The following is a 17,183-nucleotide window of genomic DNA, read 5'->3' on the forward strand; positions in this document are numbered from 1 at the left end:
AGGTGTTATATGTGATGAAGGGTTCAGGTAGCACATGTTAATGAATAAGAAATCAAGTTAGAGATATATCTGTATGGATTATGGTTGGTCCCTGTGTTGCTGTCAAACCTGTTTTGAGCCATTGAGTGTTCCCTCCACAAAATGGTACTGCAATCTAATGTTAATACCAGCCTATGACAAAAATGGATTACCTCCCTCCTGTAGTTTGAGGTTGAAGTGGTAGTTTTATTTTGTGTAAGATAGCACACGCATCCCTGAACATATTTTCTTTCCAAACCATACAATGAGTTTCTAGCTTGAAAATACCCACTAAGCTTCAAAGTGTGACATCAGCCATTTAATATCTGCATTTGATATCCGAGTCCGTGTTTTCTTCTTCCTCCATATATATGCTCTATATAAAATAGTCGGCTGGAAAAGTAAATCCAAAACTATTTTCCGAATAAAAACCCTAAGAAAAAAAAAGGGCACAAGAATAGATCTGGTTTAACATTTACTATGTTGATTTATTCTTGATATCTAGCTTGACATTTTTGTTATAAACTTACATACATTACTTACGTAAATTAATTAAATTTTGATCAAAGCTAAACTAATACAGTGTGTATTATTTCTGAGAGAGATAAATACAAAAAAAAGGTTTGCTACTTGAAATCCTGATTATTAAAGATCATTTATAAAAAGAACAGTTTAAAATTTATGGGAAAATAGGATCTTCTGGTGTCTTTACGTTTCTTGTAGACAATCTCTATTCTGATCTGAATGCAATATAGAGTTCTGATGATTACACAGGATGCCGCTATCATAAAGTTTTGTAACCTAACATGTTTCAGAATGGACGTAGTGAGAGGATGCGGGACGAGAATCAGAACAAACATCGGGACATGCTTAGATCACTTGAGAAAAAGACGTATGGATTGGCTATAAACATCGAACCATCTTGGTACAAAGTAATGCGGTCTGAATTTTCCAAGAAATACTTCATTGAGGTATATGACACATTTCAGCTTGTCCTCTATGCAGACCCGGCCCTAGGATGTGCGGGGCCCAAGGCTTTGTTGACATTCCTTAGCACCATCCCAGCATGAATGGCTGGTTACAGCATAGAAATGACACCCTGTTTTTCTAAAAGTGTATTTGGTGTGGGTTTCCCCCGTCCTTCCCCGAGGCAGCAAACGATGTGCGAGATGCCCCAAGCAATAAAATTGTGTTGCGAGTAAGCGCGGGGCCCAAGGTGGATGCCTCGTTCGCCTTACCCTAGGGCCGGGCCTGCTTCTGTGCAATTAAAGATGTCTTCCTTTTCTTTTATTCCTGCCCACCACATCAGCTGCACAATAATTTTTTTTCTTCAGGTTTTTAATTTGGAATGGTGTTGCAGCTTTTCCCCCGTACATTTTTCAGCACTAACACCCATCCATGTTTTTCTATAACTTGCTGTTATTTTGTTATCTTTTAGTATTTAATCTAGTGTCATTTTTTAGGGGTTTTCCGAAGCCTTTATTTAGGAGTTGGAAAAAAGAATATAACTGAATTAAAATTCGATGTTTTGCAAAGGAATGAAAGAGATTACTCTATGTGTCTCCAAGAAATACAAAACATGTATCACGGTGTATTTACATATCCATACATTCGCAGATGTATTGTAATCAGTAATGTCTGTCCTGCAATCTCTTAGTAATCCATACTGCTGTAGATGATTTCATAAATTTTTCAACTTGAGAATGTACACAACTAAGACTTTTATTCGTCAGTACAATTACTATAGTGAAAATTAAATTCATTATCTCAACGTAAAGTCTTAGATTAACCTACTGTAATTTACAAATAATTAGTATACAAATATTGAACTGAAATTTTCCTCAGAGTTGAGATGTTTCATGAAAGCTCCATTTATAACAGCTGAGAAAGAGTCACTATTTGAAGTGATGTTTACAAGGATTAATATAAGTTAAATGAATTTTGAGTCATGAATGCAGCTCCATGGAAAGCACAGAGCCAGCTAAAATATGAACTTTTCTTAGGTAATATGGGGAGACGCGACAGCCCAGTTGATTCAGTTGTTAGAATCCTTGAATGAGGGGGGATCGGGATTCAAGCTCAAATTTTTATGGATAATATGAACTCTTCATATGTCCTGATCTCCATCTATACCAGGCGAAGGAGAATGACCATATTTTGTGTAATGTTACACAAGTTCAGTAGATGACAACCATGGATTCAAATCCTAAATACAGTCCTGAGATTTGTGGTTGAAGGAATGGAAATGAGGGCACGAAAATAAATACGTGCGGATGTTTATGATAGCATTCATCCCTAGTTAATCTATGAATAAATGTCATTCAGGCTTATTAAGACCAGTGCTGATTCAATGGCACTCTTTGCTCACCTCATGTACGTATATTTATTATAATACGAGACATCTATTCACCTATTTAAGAAAGCATCGGAAAATATATGTCAGTGTACATTGGAGCATAAGATTTGTCAATGCCGTATACGATTACTATATATATATATATATATATATATATATATATATATATATATATATATATATATATATATTAGTGTGTGTGTGTGTGTGTGTGTTAAGATGCCTAGACGAGATTTAAACCATCATACAGTTGATTACTAGATTTGTTCACTTTATCAGGGCCATATTGAAATTTAAAACTGATTTCATTTCACAGAAGGCTTTATAGATAACGACTGCAAACCTACATACAGTTCGAATCATTCAAATCTGATTATGCACAGTTAACAAATTTGGGTGGACTCGGATTTTCAAACAACAATAAGAAGGATATCACACAGTTAGACGATATTCGCCTTCAACTGAATAATGTTCCCAAAGAGTGCATATTCTAATCATTTTACACTATCATCTAGTATTATAGGTTGTTCCATGGACAGAATTAGCATAATACTGTTTTAATAACATTGTTGTAATAATGGATTAAATTCTTGACTGAGTTGATGTGTTTGTTTCTTTTCTGTTTTTTTGTGTGTTGCAGTTGTCAAAATTTGTAAATTCAGAAAGAGAAAGTGGAACTGTTTATCCACCGCCAGAAGAAGTGTTTGGCTTTACACGGTCAATAAAAAGAAAAAATGTACGTATAGTTACAATACATAATATCATTTAACAATGCAAATACTATATTTTCATTTACAGGTTCTCATAAGTCATTACATAAAGCTTTATATTTGCTATGATATGTTAAAGGCAGGGTTGTGACATAAAAGGAAGATAATAATAATAATAATAATAATAATAATAATGAGGACTTTCTATAGCGCCTAATCTTTAGAAGCTCTAAGCGCTTTTCAACATTAGACAACACCTATAAGATAAAAAATAAACAACATATAAATTACAAAAACAAACACCATGAAATTAGAAAACATTAAAAAACATGCTGAGAATATTTAAGGTAGGAAACATTATTAGGTATTTAAGTTTGTTCTTGCAGTCAAAATAAGTGAGTTTTGAGAGCCCTCTTGAATGTGATCACTGTGTCTTGTGTCTAAGTTCAGTGGGCAATTCATTCCACGTTGCTGGGCCCTGGTATGCAAAAGAACGCTGTCCATATGACTTTGTTTTCATAGTGGGAATAATGAGTATACTGTTGTCAGAAGAGGAGCTTAAGTATCTTGCTGGTGTGTACACATGGATGAGATTGGATAGGTATGTTGGAATAGAGTCCGACAGTGAAATGTAGCACAGATAACAAATTTTATGTTTGATTCTGGATTGAATGGATAGCCAGTGTAGGGTACAGAACAGCGGGGAGGTGTGCTCTGATCGTGGTACTCTAAGTATGATCCGAGCAGCTGTGTTTTGAACTTTTTGAAGTTTCTGGAGCAGATATTGAGATGAACCAGACAGAATTGAGTTACAATAGTCCAGTCTTGAAAGTACTAATGAACACACAAGTGTTTTAGTGGCATAAACTGAAAGATATTTGCGAATAATAAGGTGTTAATGTTCTCTGTAATTATTTGGGCTATCAAACCTCTAAACAGTCACCTAATTGTAAGTTACATTCCTGATTTCTTTGTAAGGTATATTTTCCATTACCACTGTACATGTGTAATCGAGTATTAGTTAATGGTTTTAAAGTCATTTGATTTGTCTATGTTTTATCTTAATGGAACATAGCTAAACATTTTAAACATCTCTCACAATCACTATTGATAGGAGACGTTTCAAAAAATGAAATGGAGTAAAATGTCTATTGCTCGTCAATTCATGTTTTCATGGGTAGGATCAAATGTCAGCAATTTAGAGTAATAGTGGAATAAGGGTGATGTGTGTTGCTGCATTTATATATGCACATGGTTTAATTGTTTGAAATGAACAACACATTTTCACAGTCGAATGACAAAAACAAACATAGTTAACTATTAGTGAGCAGTCTACACGCAGCCAGAACGGTTATCAGTCTGCGAAAAAACTTTGGAACTAAATGAGTGTAGAACGTTCTTTATGGGAAGAATTTCCATATCATTTTCTTTCAGAATAATGCTTAGTTGTGAAGAGCAAAGTGTTCAAAGTTAACTATTTGAATTGTTCTGTAATGAACACAATGTTGGAAAAATACTCAGCACTGTTATACAACAAAAGTAAAACCCAACAATCAATTCTTATAATATGACTATACTAGCCTTTGACTGGCTTCAATATTTTGGCGCAAATTGTAATTTAGTTTCAACTAATCTGAGTGTAATTTCATTGATATGGACAAACGATAATAAATACATGCCATTCAAAGATATTATGCCAATATGTGATTGGTCTTAACATATTACAAGAAAAATAATCACTCCAATATTTTTTGCTATATCACAGAAGCTCATCAAAAATTAACCTGCATTTTAGTAGTTTTTGGAAAACCACAGTTACTTATTTGACCTGAATTTAGTAATTTATAGGAAAATGCAAAATAATACATTTGAGAAAGTCCCAAACAACATATTTATAACTGTAAAGTTGCATTTACGGCTGTATATCAATGAACAAAATTATTTCCTATGTATGCTAATCCTGTTGATTTAATTTAAGACACAAACACATACCTAAATTTAAGACAAACGCATACCTACATTTAAGACACACGCATACCTATATGTAAGACATAAACACATAGCTAAGTTTAAGAAGCAAACACATAGCCAAGTTTAAGATATAACACATGGCTACATTTAAGACATGAACACATAACCAAATTTAAGACTTAAACAGATAACTATATTTAAGACATAAACACATGGCTACATTTAAGATATAAACACATGGCTACATTTAAGACATAAAACATAACTACATTTAAGACGCAAACACATGGCTTTATTTAAGACATAAACATATGGTTACATTTAAGACATAAAACATAACTACATTTAAGACATAAACACATGGTTAAATTGAAGACATAAACACATAGCTATATTTAAGACATACTTTTAAGACATAAAAACATGGTTAAATTTAAGACATAAATACATAACTACATTTAAGACAAACACATGGATACATTTAAGACATAAATACATAACTACATTTAAGACATAAACACATGGTTAAATTGATGACATAAACACAGCTATATTTAAGACATAAGCACATGGCTACATTTAAGACATAAGAACATGGTTAAATTTAAAACATAATCACATAGCTACATTTAAGACATAAACGCATGGTTAAATTTAAGACATAAACACACATATATATTTAAGACATCAACACGTGGCTACTTTTAAGACATAAACACATGGGTAAATTTAAGATATAAGTACATGGTTAAATTTAAGACATAAACACATAGCTATGTTTAAGACATAAACACGTGTATACCTTTAAGTCATAACACACATATCCATGATTGCACTCGTAGATGTAATTCCCATACGTTTAATGGACATGCTATATTCATTGGTCAAAAGGCAGCTCTTACTGTGCTAGTATCAACTTTCTTGTTTCATTTGCAGATAAAAGTTGTCATAATCGGTCAAGCTCCATATGCTGGCCCGTTCCTTGCAAATGGTAAGTGATTCATAAGAAAATATACAGTAGTGTCACGTGTGTGAATTAAATGTTGTCGATGGCAACTTCTGATTGGTCTATCAATCCTCCACACTTTTAATATTGTGTGATAACTAAAGTTCTCTATCCTGGACGCCAATCAAACGTGTGATAATTTTGTGAGGGTGTCACGTGAGATGTGTTACATAGACAGTGTAGAAAAGGGAAAATACGGAACAAAAATAGGAAAGAGGTCTTATGTAGTGTCTTAGCTTACGATTTTATTTACATGAGTAATGTGTTTTCAAATAGAGCTAACACTGATATGCGATGATGATAATTTTGATGATATAGCTAACACTGATACGAGATTTATGTATTATTATTATCTTTTTCAGAAAAAAATTATGGCCGTTTTATGATTTTCTTTTTCTTTTTTAGGTTTACCCTTTAGCGTCCAAAAAGGAATTCCGGTACCACCAACGTAAGACTGGAAATTACTTAATTTTATTGACTCAGAATAGTCAGATATTTATATTCCACTAAAGATATGCCATGCACATGTTGTCTTACATTTGTCCATCCTTCTGCCCTTCCATCTGTCACATCTTGCTTAAGTTTTGTATTGAGATCCGCTTCTCATGTATTGTTTTGTGCAGCTCATGCAGCTTTGTGTATAAAGTCCTTTTAGAGTGCAACACAATTCCATCATAAATAAACCAGTGCGACCCACATTTATGATTCGATGTCTTTGGTTACATTTTGCATTTGATTCACTTTTGTCGTCTAGAGCAGATTCTGATGCAGATTCATGTGCTGACGTGTCTCAGTACTCCTATAAAAATTGGTTAACGTTACCTATATTCCATTTTCGTTTACTCATTCTTTATCCACCTCCATGTCGATACTTACCACATTCCCAGACAGTATTCGAGTTATCTGGCGAATCAGACCGCGTTCTGAAGTCAGTATACATGACTAAAACAGAGTGATGTTGTCCTTTTTAGTATAAGTTATCTTTTCATATAAGCTTATAACAAATTACTGACAATTCAAATTTGATAAATAAATAAGCATTTAGTACACTTACAAGTACAAAAGAGCTGGCAGACTCCTCGCTGTCAAATACCATAAAAACACACTACACATGTATTTAACCACACTCACATAATAACAACCAGACAGACACTAAATAAATCATAAATATATCAAGTTTCCCTCTCAAAAAATGCATTGCGCAGTGGAGCATTTTCTCGATTAAATGCAGTCCTTACTGCCAACAATTGATCAGTCTTGGCTGAAGTTGAGGCATGTGTCATTTTGTCACTTTGGACTCATTAGAGACTGCATAGTAGCATTGTTCAAACTTTCTTAAAAGACCTGAGAGAGTGTCCAATATTCTGGGTGGTGGTTTTATGTTGACAACTGTCATACATCCACAATTAATAATTTCGATATTGTACTTGCGGTGTGTGCAAACAAAATAAAAAAATAACCCCCTTGCTGCTGCGCTTTGCAAAGTCAAACTCCATACACGTGAACAGGCCTCATGGGAGGGCTTTTCTCCTGAGTTTAAGGGTATTTTCATTACCTCATGTCACTCGATTAAATCTCCAGTTTATGCAAAATTATTAGTGAAAAATTTAATTTAATTTTTTTTGCTTTTGTTCATATTTTGTTTTCAGTGTAATATGTTTACAGTAATACTGCCTGTGGTCAGGTGACTGAGATCCTGCTTAATTAGGGCAAGTCAATGTATTTGCTAATTGCACTCTGTAGGCATGGTCAGCTGGCTTCATTGTTTGAAGTTTGTCAAGGTGGATTCTACTATGAGTGAACAGAAGTAATTCGGAAAGAAATAAAGTTGTTAACAGATTATGATTTTTCTAATAAAGAGCTCAATCAGCAGTAAACATTATTTTCGTTCTTTCTTTAATGTATGTTCTTCCTCGGAGGTTAAATTATCGAGATGGATTAGAGGCTTTACTATGCAGAAGAGAAAATAATTTGGACAAGATTAAAGATGTCGATTGAACATGGCTGAATTACTGAAGTACTCAAACTACACATAAAGCAAGCAAACGTTCACATGCAAACGGAAAAAAAAACTACTCACATGGTGACAAGAACTTATAAATTTGATTGAAAAGTAATAATTGTATAACACAATAATAATAATAATAATAATAATAATGTATTATACAAACTAACTGTTGTGAGTGACCATCTATAGAACACGACCAGGGACCACAATTGTTAAGCAAAATATGCATTGAATACTACTATGAACGACCGCATTGCAAAACACTTATATGAACACCACTGGCCTTGATTTAATCCTGTGTAAACGTTAATGTAAACCACACTAAAGTACATGTCACAAATAAATAAACTGCCATTGTAATCCGTAACGCCTGGAATACGTCCTCGTCTATGATATAATAAGCGATAATCGTCTTCCGATAAGAATATCATTAATAAAGAGTGGTGACAGAAATGATAAAAGAAAACATCAAGGGTGTCTGAAAATTAGGTTTAATGTCACAAAGGATGTGATGGGATCATCCATGTGTTTTTGCTTCATTTGAAGAATCTTAGTGACATTAAAATAACGTTATAAACAAACAGATTCATTCTTGAACAGTTCTGGCAGGCAGTCAACAATCTGAATCTTTACACAGGCAGAAAACAATTTAAATGTCTTGATAGACTCAACATAGTTGTATTAATCTCTAAGTGATAATATCAGCAATGATGACGTCTGCCACCAATATAATTCAGCAATCCTGCATAATGCTAAAAATGAGTGTGGTACATATAAGAAAGGTATTGCAATGCTAAATTCGAAGTTAAGTTGGAGTACAGAAAATAACCGACATAAAGAACAAGCCAAAGGAGTACAAGACACTCTTTCCAGAATAGAAACGGCGCTAGAAGCAATGAATGGCAAGTTAGAGATTTTGATGACAGGGAAGAATGGACTTCAACACTAATAACCGGTGGTTTCTGATTGTTGAACAATATCTTGGCAGAAGTCAAGAAATTTCGTGACTGCACACACTTGAAACGCCTCGAAGGCTGTCGCTTATACGAAATGATGTATTGTTTAATCAAACCGATGAAAACCCGGTCAAGTGACAAACAAACCTGCCAAAATGAAGGGACGACCTGACGATTCCCGATGAGAATACATGTCAGTTCTTTCGAGACCTAGCTAAAACAAACAAGGAAAAATGCGAACATTTCTGGGATGGAGGTTATACCAGCTCTCCTGGACCTAATAATAATGAATGGTGTTTTCATTCCTATGACTTTTCCCTTCTGGTCAGCTGGTCAGCCTGATGATCTAGGAGGAGAGAGTTGTCTGGAGATGGGGAATTACTTTACTAACTACCTGCCTGATGAATGACTATCTCTGCAATGCCACACAGAGATTTATTTTTCAGATATGTCCATAAGCAACTTTTGCCAAATTTTAATTGCATAAAAATATACTCCAATAAAAAGAAAGCTCTCAGCTTCAGTTTCCTTTCAAAATAAGAAAAGTGTGAATGACAGACAGTTACTGTGTAAGGACTGATGCGATGAGATGATATTCATATCTCAATATTGCCAAAAATATATATTTTTTTCTCAGTAGTTGTAACTTTGTCTATTTATATGCAAAACGGGTCGATGAAAATCCTTCCCCTTTTGAGGCCAAAGTTCCTTACCAAATTTTGGATATATCATAATCTGTCTTGACCTAACCTGTCTTTGCATGGAGTTCTGAAGTTTAGTTTTGCTGGGCTTTGCTCCTTTTGTAAATAGCTCATACGTTCTTGAATCAGTGTGGTATTTTGACATTTTGCCTTCAAAAATTCACTATAAACAACCCCGAAAAACAGCGTTGTAAACTTTTATACAATCAGTGAAAAAGAAATGTTGCCTCATATCATGTATTTATCAGTAAAACATTTAATCTATCAACACTCTGTGATCATTTTGACTTTTACAGTTTGCAGAATATTTACAAAGAGTTGGGTCTTGAGAGTCAAACGCATGGAGACTTACAAGGATGGGCAGACCAGGGTAAGAGTTTTCGTGATTTATTTCCAGTGATTTAGGGATTGTTAGAAGCGATGAAAGTCAAGAGCAAGTGAGATATATGAAAAAATTTCTCTCAGTCTGCGAATCCATTAGTCTGCTTGACATCGACACTTCAGTTCACCTTTGTAATTAAATCTAGGGCTCGGACACTATTTCATAAAAAAATGAAATATATAGATTACTATAATGAATTATCCAGAGTTCAGAAAAATAACTCAGTCATTGCGTCCTATGCTCAATCATTTCATGATCCTGGTATTAGCATTAAGATGTCATAAAGTTTAATTTCTCTAATATTTTTCCAGCAATCATGCAACCCTGATGACATGTAATTCCATCATTTGGAGTATTACACTGTTTGGATAAAAAAAGGTTAACATGATCTATATTTCACAATCAATTAATTTGAACTAAGTTTATACTGAGGTCAGTTCATAGATATTTTCTAAATGTATATCAATGTTCCTTGATACAAATATGCTCTGAGGAGTATCATACTGGTCAGGATACAAAAAATGTAAATGCTTTGCAATCTGGATAGGAGACAAGAAACTTAAGCTTAGTCTAAGCGTGATATTTGTTGTCAACCAATGTCGCTCCGGACTCTTCTATGTTAATCAGTGTGTGATTGGGTGATGTGATGTGATAAAAGCCTAGAGTTGTTTGACATTCGGGCTGGCCATTGATTCTTTTCATATTTTGTGATGTTTTGAAAATCTTGTTTTGTTTTTATCTTGGCATTCCAAATATATTGAAGATCAATATGTGATTGTTTGTTGGATGGTTGGGAAAGACGTGAAATGGCAATGTCACACTGGTTGTTGGATGGTTGGGAAAGACGTGAAATGGCAATGTCACATTGGTTGTTGGATGGTTGGGAAAGACGTGAAATGGCAATGTCACATTGGTTGTTGGTTGTTGCAATCTAGCACATTAATCTCATTTTTATCCAAAAAAAAATATTTTTGACTTGGACTAAACATGGATCGACTTTGTTTAAAATAATTTTTGATTGTTATTTTCCTACCTATTTTTCAAATGGGTTATGGGGCAATTTGATAAATTTTTTGTCTCTTGCGAGACACAAGGACCAGTCGTTGGTAAAAAGAGAACGTAACATTTTGTTTCATGATAGTTGTAAAATATTCCCATTTTGTTTATATCAATGTCTTTTGCAGGTGTGCTGCTCTTAAATGTGTGTTTGACGGTTCGTGCTTACAAACCAAACTCCCACAAGGGCCACGGCTGGGAGAGGTTTACCGACGCGATTGTCTCCTGGCTGAGCGAGCATCGTAGAGGAATCGTCTTCATGCTCTGGGGTTGCTATGCAAAGAGGAAAAAAACCTTGATTGATAAGGTCATCTTCTAATCACCTATTGGTTACCCATCTTTCATAAGAGTGCTACACAAATTAATAGCATATGTCTTGTCTGCTTATGTTTTTTGTGGTCATGCATGCATTATGTTAAGCACCTCCTTTTGCAGTATGTGAGTTCAGACTGAGATTTCTAACCTTGCGATATGTTTTTGGGTTGGCTTGTCATTTGCAAAGCAATAAACGAATTCTGAAAAATTCCAGAGAAGGATATATTCATGTAACCGGAGACAGGATGATTCAACATTGCAGTACACAATATTTTTAAAATGCAAAAGAAATTTGCATAATTGAGTATATTTATTTACATTGATGCACAACAGTCTTTTTGATGTAATATTTTTGTCAGCTAGTTAATACAAATTAAGTCGGATTAAACACGAATCATTTTGGTTACAGGAGGGCTGGAGTGTCCGATGTAGGTTAGCCTATAAATTGTCCAGCGTCAAATTTAACGTGACTTTCTTGCAATATCGTACACAAAGAATAGAGAAAATTAATTTGTTGCGATTAAATGAGAATCTCAAATATGGACATGTATATAGATTTCTTTCTAGCTTTATAAACTTTTAACTAACCTTTATATAAAAATAAGTGCAAACAAACATTTTCAGATGAAAGTATAATTAAAAAAATTAAACACGTTGTATTGTATGAGCTTTTTAAGCACGCCAAAAGGTAATGTATATATAAGGCCACCTAATTATGACAGTCGTGTTTCCTCAGATTTTCCATGTAGAAAGTCGTCATTTAGAGAGAAGTGGGTAGACTGATCATTTCATCTTTTTAATTCGTTTAATAAAAAGTGCTACTTTACTGAAGCTATTAAACCCCGATTGAAGAAGAATTTGATGTTCTGTATTATATTTAAGAACTTTTAAACTTATTTTCTTTTTTGGGTCATAATAGTATTAAATAAAGTTTGTATTGCCATCTGGAAGACTTTCTGCTGCAATTGTATGTTGCATGGTGGTCTTGTTAGATGATATAAGAGATAATGAGAATTGGCACCATTTCTAAAGCCAAATGATTTAAATCTATGATCATAGAATTCCTATAACCAGAGGACTTTTAACTGCTGACATATGAACTAAGATTTTTGCGTAGTTATATTATCTTGTTCCGTATTAACAATGTATATTTCAAAATATTTCAGACCAAACATCACATTTTAATGGCATCCCTCCCAGCTCCACAATCAGCTGAACGTGGTTTCGTTGGTTGTAACCATTTTAAGAAGTGCAACGAATTCCTGAAGAAAGAAGGAAAAAGACCAATCGACTGGAATAATTTACCATGATTTATTCAAAACTGCTGTCTTTTAGATATGCTTTCCTTTTTCCTTTTTTTATAAGATTCCATATAAAGAATCCTTAATAGGTGATGATTTATTAAATGTATAAAACGAGTTGACTTGTGTACAGCTTTTTTCGAGCCTTGGACTATGAGATTCTGTTTATCACATAGCGTTTATATAGCGTTTATATTAACAGGAATAGCTTAGAGAGAACGAAAAAGTAATTTTGTTAATTCTGACTCAGTAACTGCCCCTTTATTTTGTTGCGCACAAAATAATAGTCCAAGACGCTTGTTAAATTAATAATTCTCAGGTTTATAACCAGTTACATTTAAAGGTAGATTTTGTTTTATAAATTATAATTCAAAGAGCAACTATCCTAATTAATAAAACATTTCACAAGGACGGTACAATTTTTCGGCATTGGATATCCGGTGGAAACTTCTGTACAGTATCATGTCACATAGTTGACTCGTTTTAGGTTAGACCAGTCTTACAGTATACATCAATTTTCATGAGAATGTTTACAATATTTCCACCGAAAGTGTATCAGTTCCAGTACTAGGCATTCCAGTTGGCTATTCATGTGAAGGGATGATTACTGAGTTCAGAAATTCCATATGAATGTATTTGCGACCGATTAATTGCATTATTTAAGGGACGCCAGACTATTTTCCTACGCTACAGGTCGACATGGTCATGATTTCGCACCTTTAATATGCAAACAAAACGAGCTGAATGGAATACTGTCCTCTCATTGGCTGACCTAAAATGACGTACTGCGCCTACCGATAACATTAAGCCTATCAATGGTTTCGAGCAGTGTTTATGTGTACCGATGTGAAATAAGGATTATTTTATTTAATCTTTTCCCCTGTCCAGCAAATTTCAAAATCAAATGTAACATGGAAGTTTACAAGAAAAAGAAGATAATAACCAATGTAGTCGAGAGAAGACATTTTGGTATGAAACTACAAGTGTGAAAACATCCCATTTTCATAGCTATAAGTCAATTATAATTGCTATTTTAGTGTAATATTGCCGTTGTTATGTTTTGGAAAAATCTAGTACTAGTCATGATATGATGCAATAGTCCCTTAGAGTGCCCTATTCATCACGTGATTGCCCAGACCAAGCACTGTAGTCCCTCATGTAAAAGCCTGTTGTGTTACTGTATTATATTATATTTTAAGGTTTGGTGTCAACAGAATGTTATATTAATAGAATTCAGTGAATCACACCAGTAGTGAATTAGTGGTCATTTCCAGGTCCAGTAAAACATTTAAATATTACCCAAAGACATTTATTAAAACTAGCCTTGTTTAATGATTTAGTGAATTAGAAACCTAACCCATGGTTGCTGCTATCGCGTGCCCTATAAAGCAGCTGCGCCGGCGACAAGGTCGTATATAAATCTCTCATCGACTAGACACGGTGAATAGTTGAACCATAGAGTCAATAGAAATATTCCCTCCGATGAACTTTAAGGATAAGAAAAATAGGTCCGGGACCAGTGGTTACTACACCAACCCATCAGATTGGAGGGAATGCCTCCACATTAAAATATCTGAGAATGTTGGGATAACAATTATATGTGTATGAAGCGAGTTTTATTACAGCAGTTCCAAATAGTCAATGTTCATGTTTACTTAGAACTTGTTTCAAACAATTGACTTGTCCAAACACGATTCTAAGAGAATAAGTGTATTACAGCTATGAATATAAAATATTTCATGTGGAATCAAGAGATTTAAATTAGCTCTCAGACAGTATAGCTTCAATTTCGCTGATAATCTGGCTGTGCATGGAAGATTATTAAAATGTTAAGAATATGTAAGTTTCACATTATTAAACTATATGGAGTACAGTAATAAAATTGCGGCATACATGTATTTCAAATTAAAGAATATGAAGAATGTCCATAGCTGACTTTAAGGAGAAGAGCTACTGTTTGTGAATGAGAGTAAGGACCTAGGACACGTCATTTGTTCAGATTTGTTACAGGGTAATGATATACAGGAATATTGTCTCTTTGTCTACAAGTAAATATGCTTTTAAAGGAGACTAGAAATCAAAATTTTCCTTTTACGTATGTAATTCTCTTCAGATTTTAATTCGACTGCAATGCTTATAAATTAAATATCGTAAGCGGGTAGTGATTATATTGCGTGGAAGATACCACGATTCCGCAAATTGCCGAGTTTTTCCGAGTTTTGATGAGACGACAGGTCACGTGGTACCGTGACGCTATACTTGCCAGTCCTCGAATACAAACATAAACATTGGCGAGCGAGGCAGACAGGAGACCACATTTGGGTTGCACATTCAAAAGTTGAATCTGCAATCTGATATAATAGTTTATGTACTGTACTGGTAAGTGCTAAAAGAAATTTGTTAGGCACAGGCTCCGGGCTGGTGACTTAAAAAACTAAAGTCCTGAATGAAATTCCACAAGCCCGGACAGTTCATACCTGTCAACTCTTAAGCCGGGAGAAAAACCTCCCGATTTTGGGGGTATTTCCTCATCTACCTCCCGATCTCGTAATATCTCTCAATTTTGCGCAGCGAAGTCCCGATTATTACATTATGTCTGTCAATTTTCATTTGTCAGAAAAAACCCCCAACCCCAAACCATTTTTAAATATAACGTATGCAATCCACGGTCTAAACTACCACACTGCAGACATCGTAGCGATATGACTGAAAAATTGTTAAAGCTACGTTAAAAGTTCAAATCACACGCACACACGTCTAAACCGGCACTGGACAAAATAATGAATATCATACAACAGTTTTTTTTTCTTTTTTTTTCTTCTTCAGTAAATAGAACGTGAAGATTAAACATTATTAAAGTAAATTTAAGATTTTTTAAACAATTACAACAGTACTATAGTATTAAAAAAATTAAAAGAATAAAATTGTCACCAATTAGCTTAAATGAATGATCACTTTGAAATTTTCTCTGCAAACAAAATCGCATCTCCATTTCCGCCAAAGAAACTCGGCCAGTTAACACCTGACATTCCTCTACCGTATATGAAAAGTTCAATTATCATGATTAAATTACAAGGAATAAAACAAAATATACCATGCAGTATATGTGGCCCTAAAGAACTAATTCTGAATAAATATTTAAATATTGGCATTACGGTGGCAGATGATACTTCAGAATAAGGTTTTCTGCTATAGCACTTTTATTATTATTCTATATTTCCATTGGTTTCTGGTCTCCTTTAAGGTCTTTTAAAACATGTTCTCCAGATGTACCAATGTTGCTTTTCAACATCATATTATATGAATTTGCATTGTATTTCTCAATGGATACATTTTTCACTTTCTGCAATGATGTAGCAAAATGTCTGTCAAACAATGGGTTTAGATTTTTAATGGGTTGTGTAAGGATCGTTATTCACTGGGTATGTTTGTGAATAAAAATGGCAAAAGCGTTTGTGTTTCACTTGGGTGTATTAATTTTAGAAGTAAATTGTTTGTAGTATTAAAAGAATATTGAAATAAGTTGCTTGTGCTGTAAATGCCTATGCCAATGAACATAAATTTCAATTATTATTAATTTTATTGTTTGTTATTATTATTATTATTATTATTTGAAATATGCTACAGATCTTGCTGTCCCATCCAAGGATCCTTGTTTTGATATATTCATAAACAATTCGAATCAAAAAGCAATGAAACAGTTTTTCTGAATGTAAAAGCTGCCAATTTGTCAATCTAGATCTTTTTCTTCTGTTTTCTAATTTATTTTAATGGAAAGTTTTTTTTAAAAGTTTTTAACGGCTCTGATTTTATTTACTGAGTTTCCATGCTTCCTGCTTTCATTTTCTTAATAAGTCAACATCAGTTCAATCGTTGTACTCTGATTCAATGTAAGCTGAAAGACACATAATATGCAATATAATTGCATATAAGTTACTTTTCAAAACAAAACAGTTCCCTAGGGGATGACATTTTAGATAGGGACCTTAAATTTAGTTCCATACTAATTGTACAGAGAAACAAAATGTTAAGTGTATTAAGTTCCCCAGTTGTGAACTGGGACCTGAAACCCTCTTTGAGTCAAGTCATGACATTTCTGATATATTTTGAGAGCTGTCTCTCTCTCTCTCTCTCTCTCTCTCTCTCTCTCTCTATATATATATATATATATATAATTACGTGTTTGGTGAAGCATTTTCCGTGCTTCTTCTTTGTGACCTTATTGCGAAGTATGAACCTCTTGGTAGATCCCCGAGGTGATTAAAACTGCTCTCTGATATGTTTAGATTTTTTCATACCCAATATATATGTAGATGGTTGTAGGGTGGGAATCTTTTTAGTTTCTAATGTATAACTCGGTGATTAGGTTCCTTGTGGGATAAAGATGGACCCTGCTGTTCATA

The 17,183-nt window shown here is 34.0% G+C and overlaps 1 protein-coding gene across 1 annotated transcript; it reads left to right on the forward strand.

Annotated features, from left to right (window-relative positions):
• The first annotated feature begins 824 nt into the window (after nucleotides 1-824).
• Nucleotides 825-16,234, forward strand: LOC149790170 (uracil-DNA glycosylase-like). Its single transcript, XM_089973174.1, has 7 exons — nucleotides 825-989; nucleotides 3,015-3,110; nucleotides 5,992-6,046; nucleotides 6,467-6,509; nucleotides 10,023-10,096; nucleotides 11,293-11,471; nucleotides 12,646-16,234. Exons 1-7 carry the CDS (start codon nucleotides 825-827, stop codon nucleotides 12,787-12,789), a joined length of 756 nt encoding a protein of 251 aa, XP_089829300.1. The 3' UTR covers nucleotides 12,790-16,234.
• Nucleotides 16,235-17,183: the final 949 nt, after the last annotated feature.

The sequence above is a fragment of the Sinohyriopsis cumingii genome, chromosome 10 (genome assembly GCF_028554795.1).
Source record: "Sinohyriopsis cumingii isolate HCF-2022 chromosome 10, ASM2855479v2, whole genome shotgun sequence".
In the NCBI taxonomy this organism is placed as follows: Eukaryota; Metazoa; Mollusca; class Bivalvia; order Unionida; family Unionidae; genus Sinohyriopsis; species Sinohyriopsis cumingii.

Coding starts and splice junctions, on each gene's coding strand:
- LOC149790170 (XM_089973174.1), top strand. CDS start 825: ATGTTTCAGAATGGACGTAGTGAGAGGATGCGGGACGAGAATCAGAAC. Junction 10,097..11,292: donor ACAAGGATGGGCAGACCAGG/GTAAGAGTTTTC, acceptor TGTCTTTTGCAG/GTGTGCTGCTCTTAAATGTG. Junction 11,472..12,645: donor AAAAAACCTTGATTGATAAG/GTCATCTTCTAA, acceptor AAAATATTTCAG/ACCAAACATCACATTTTAAT.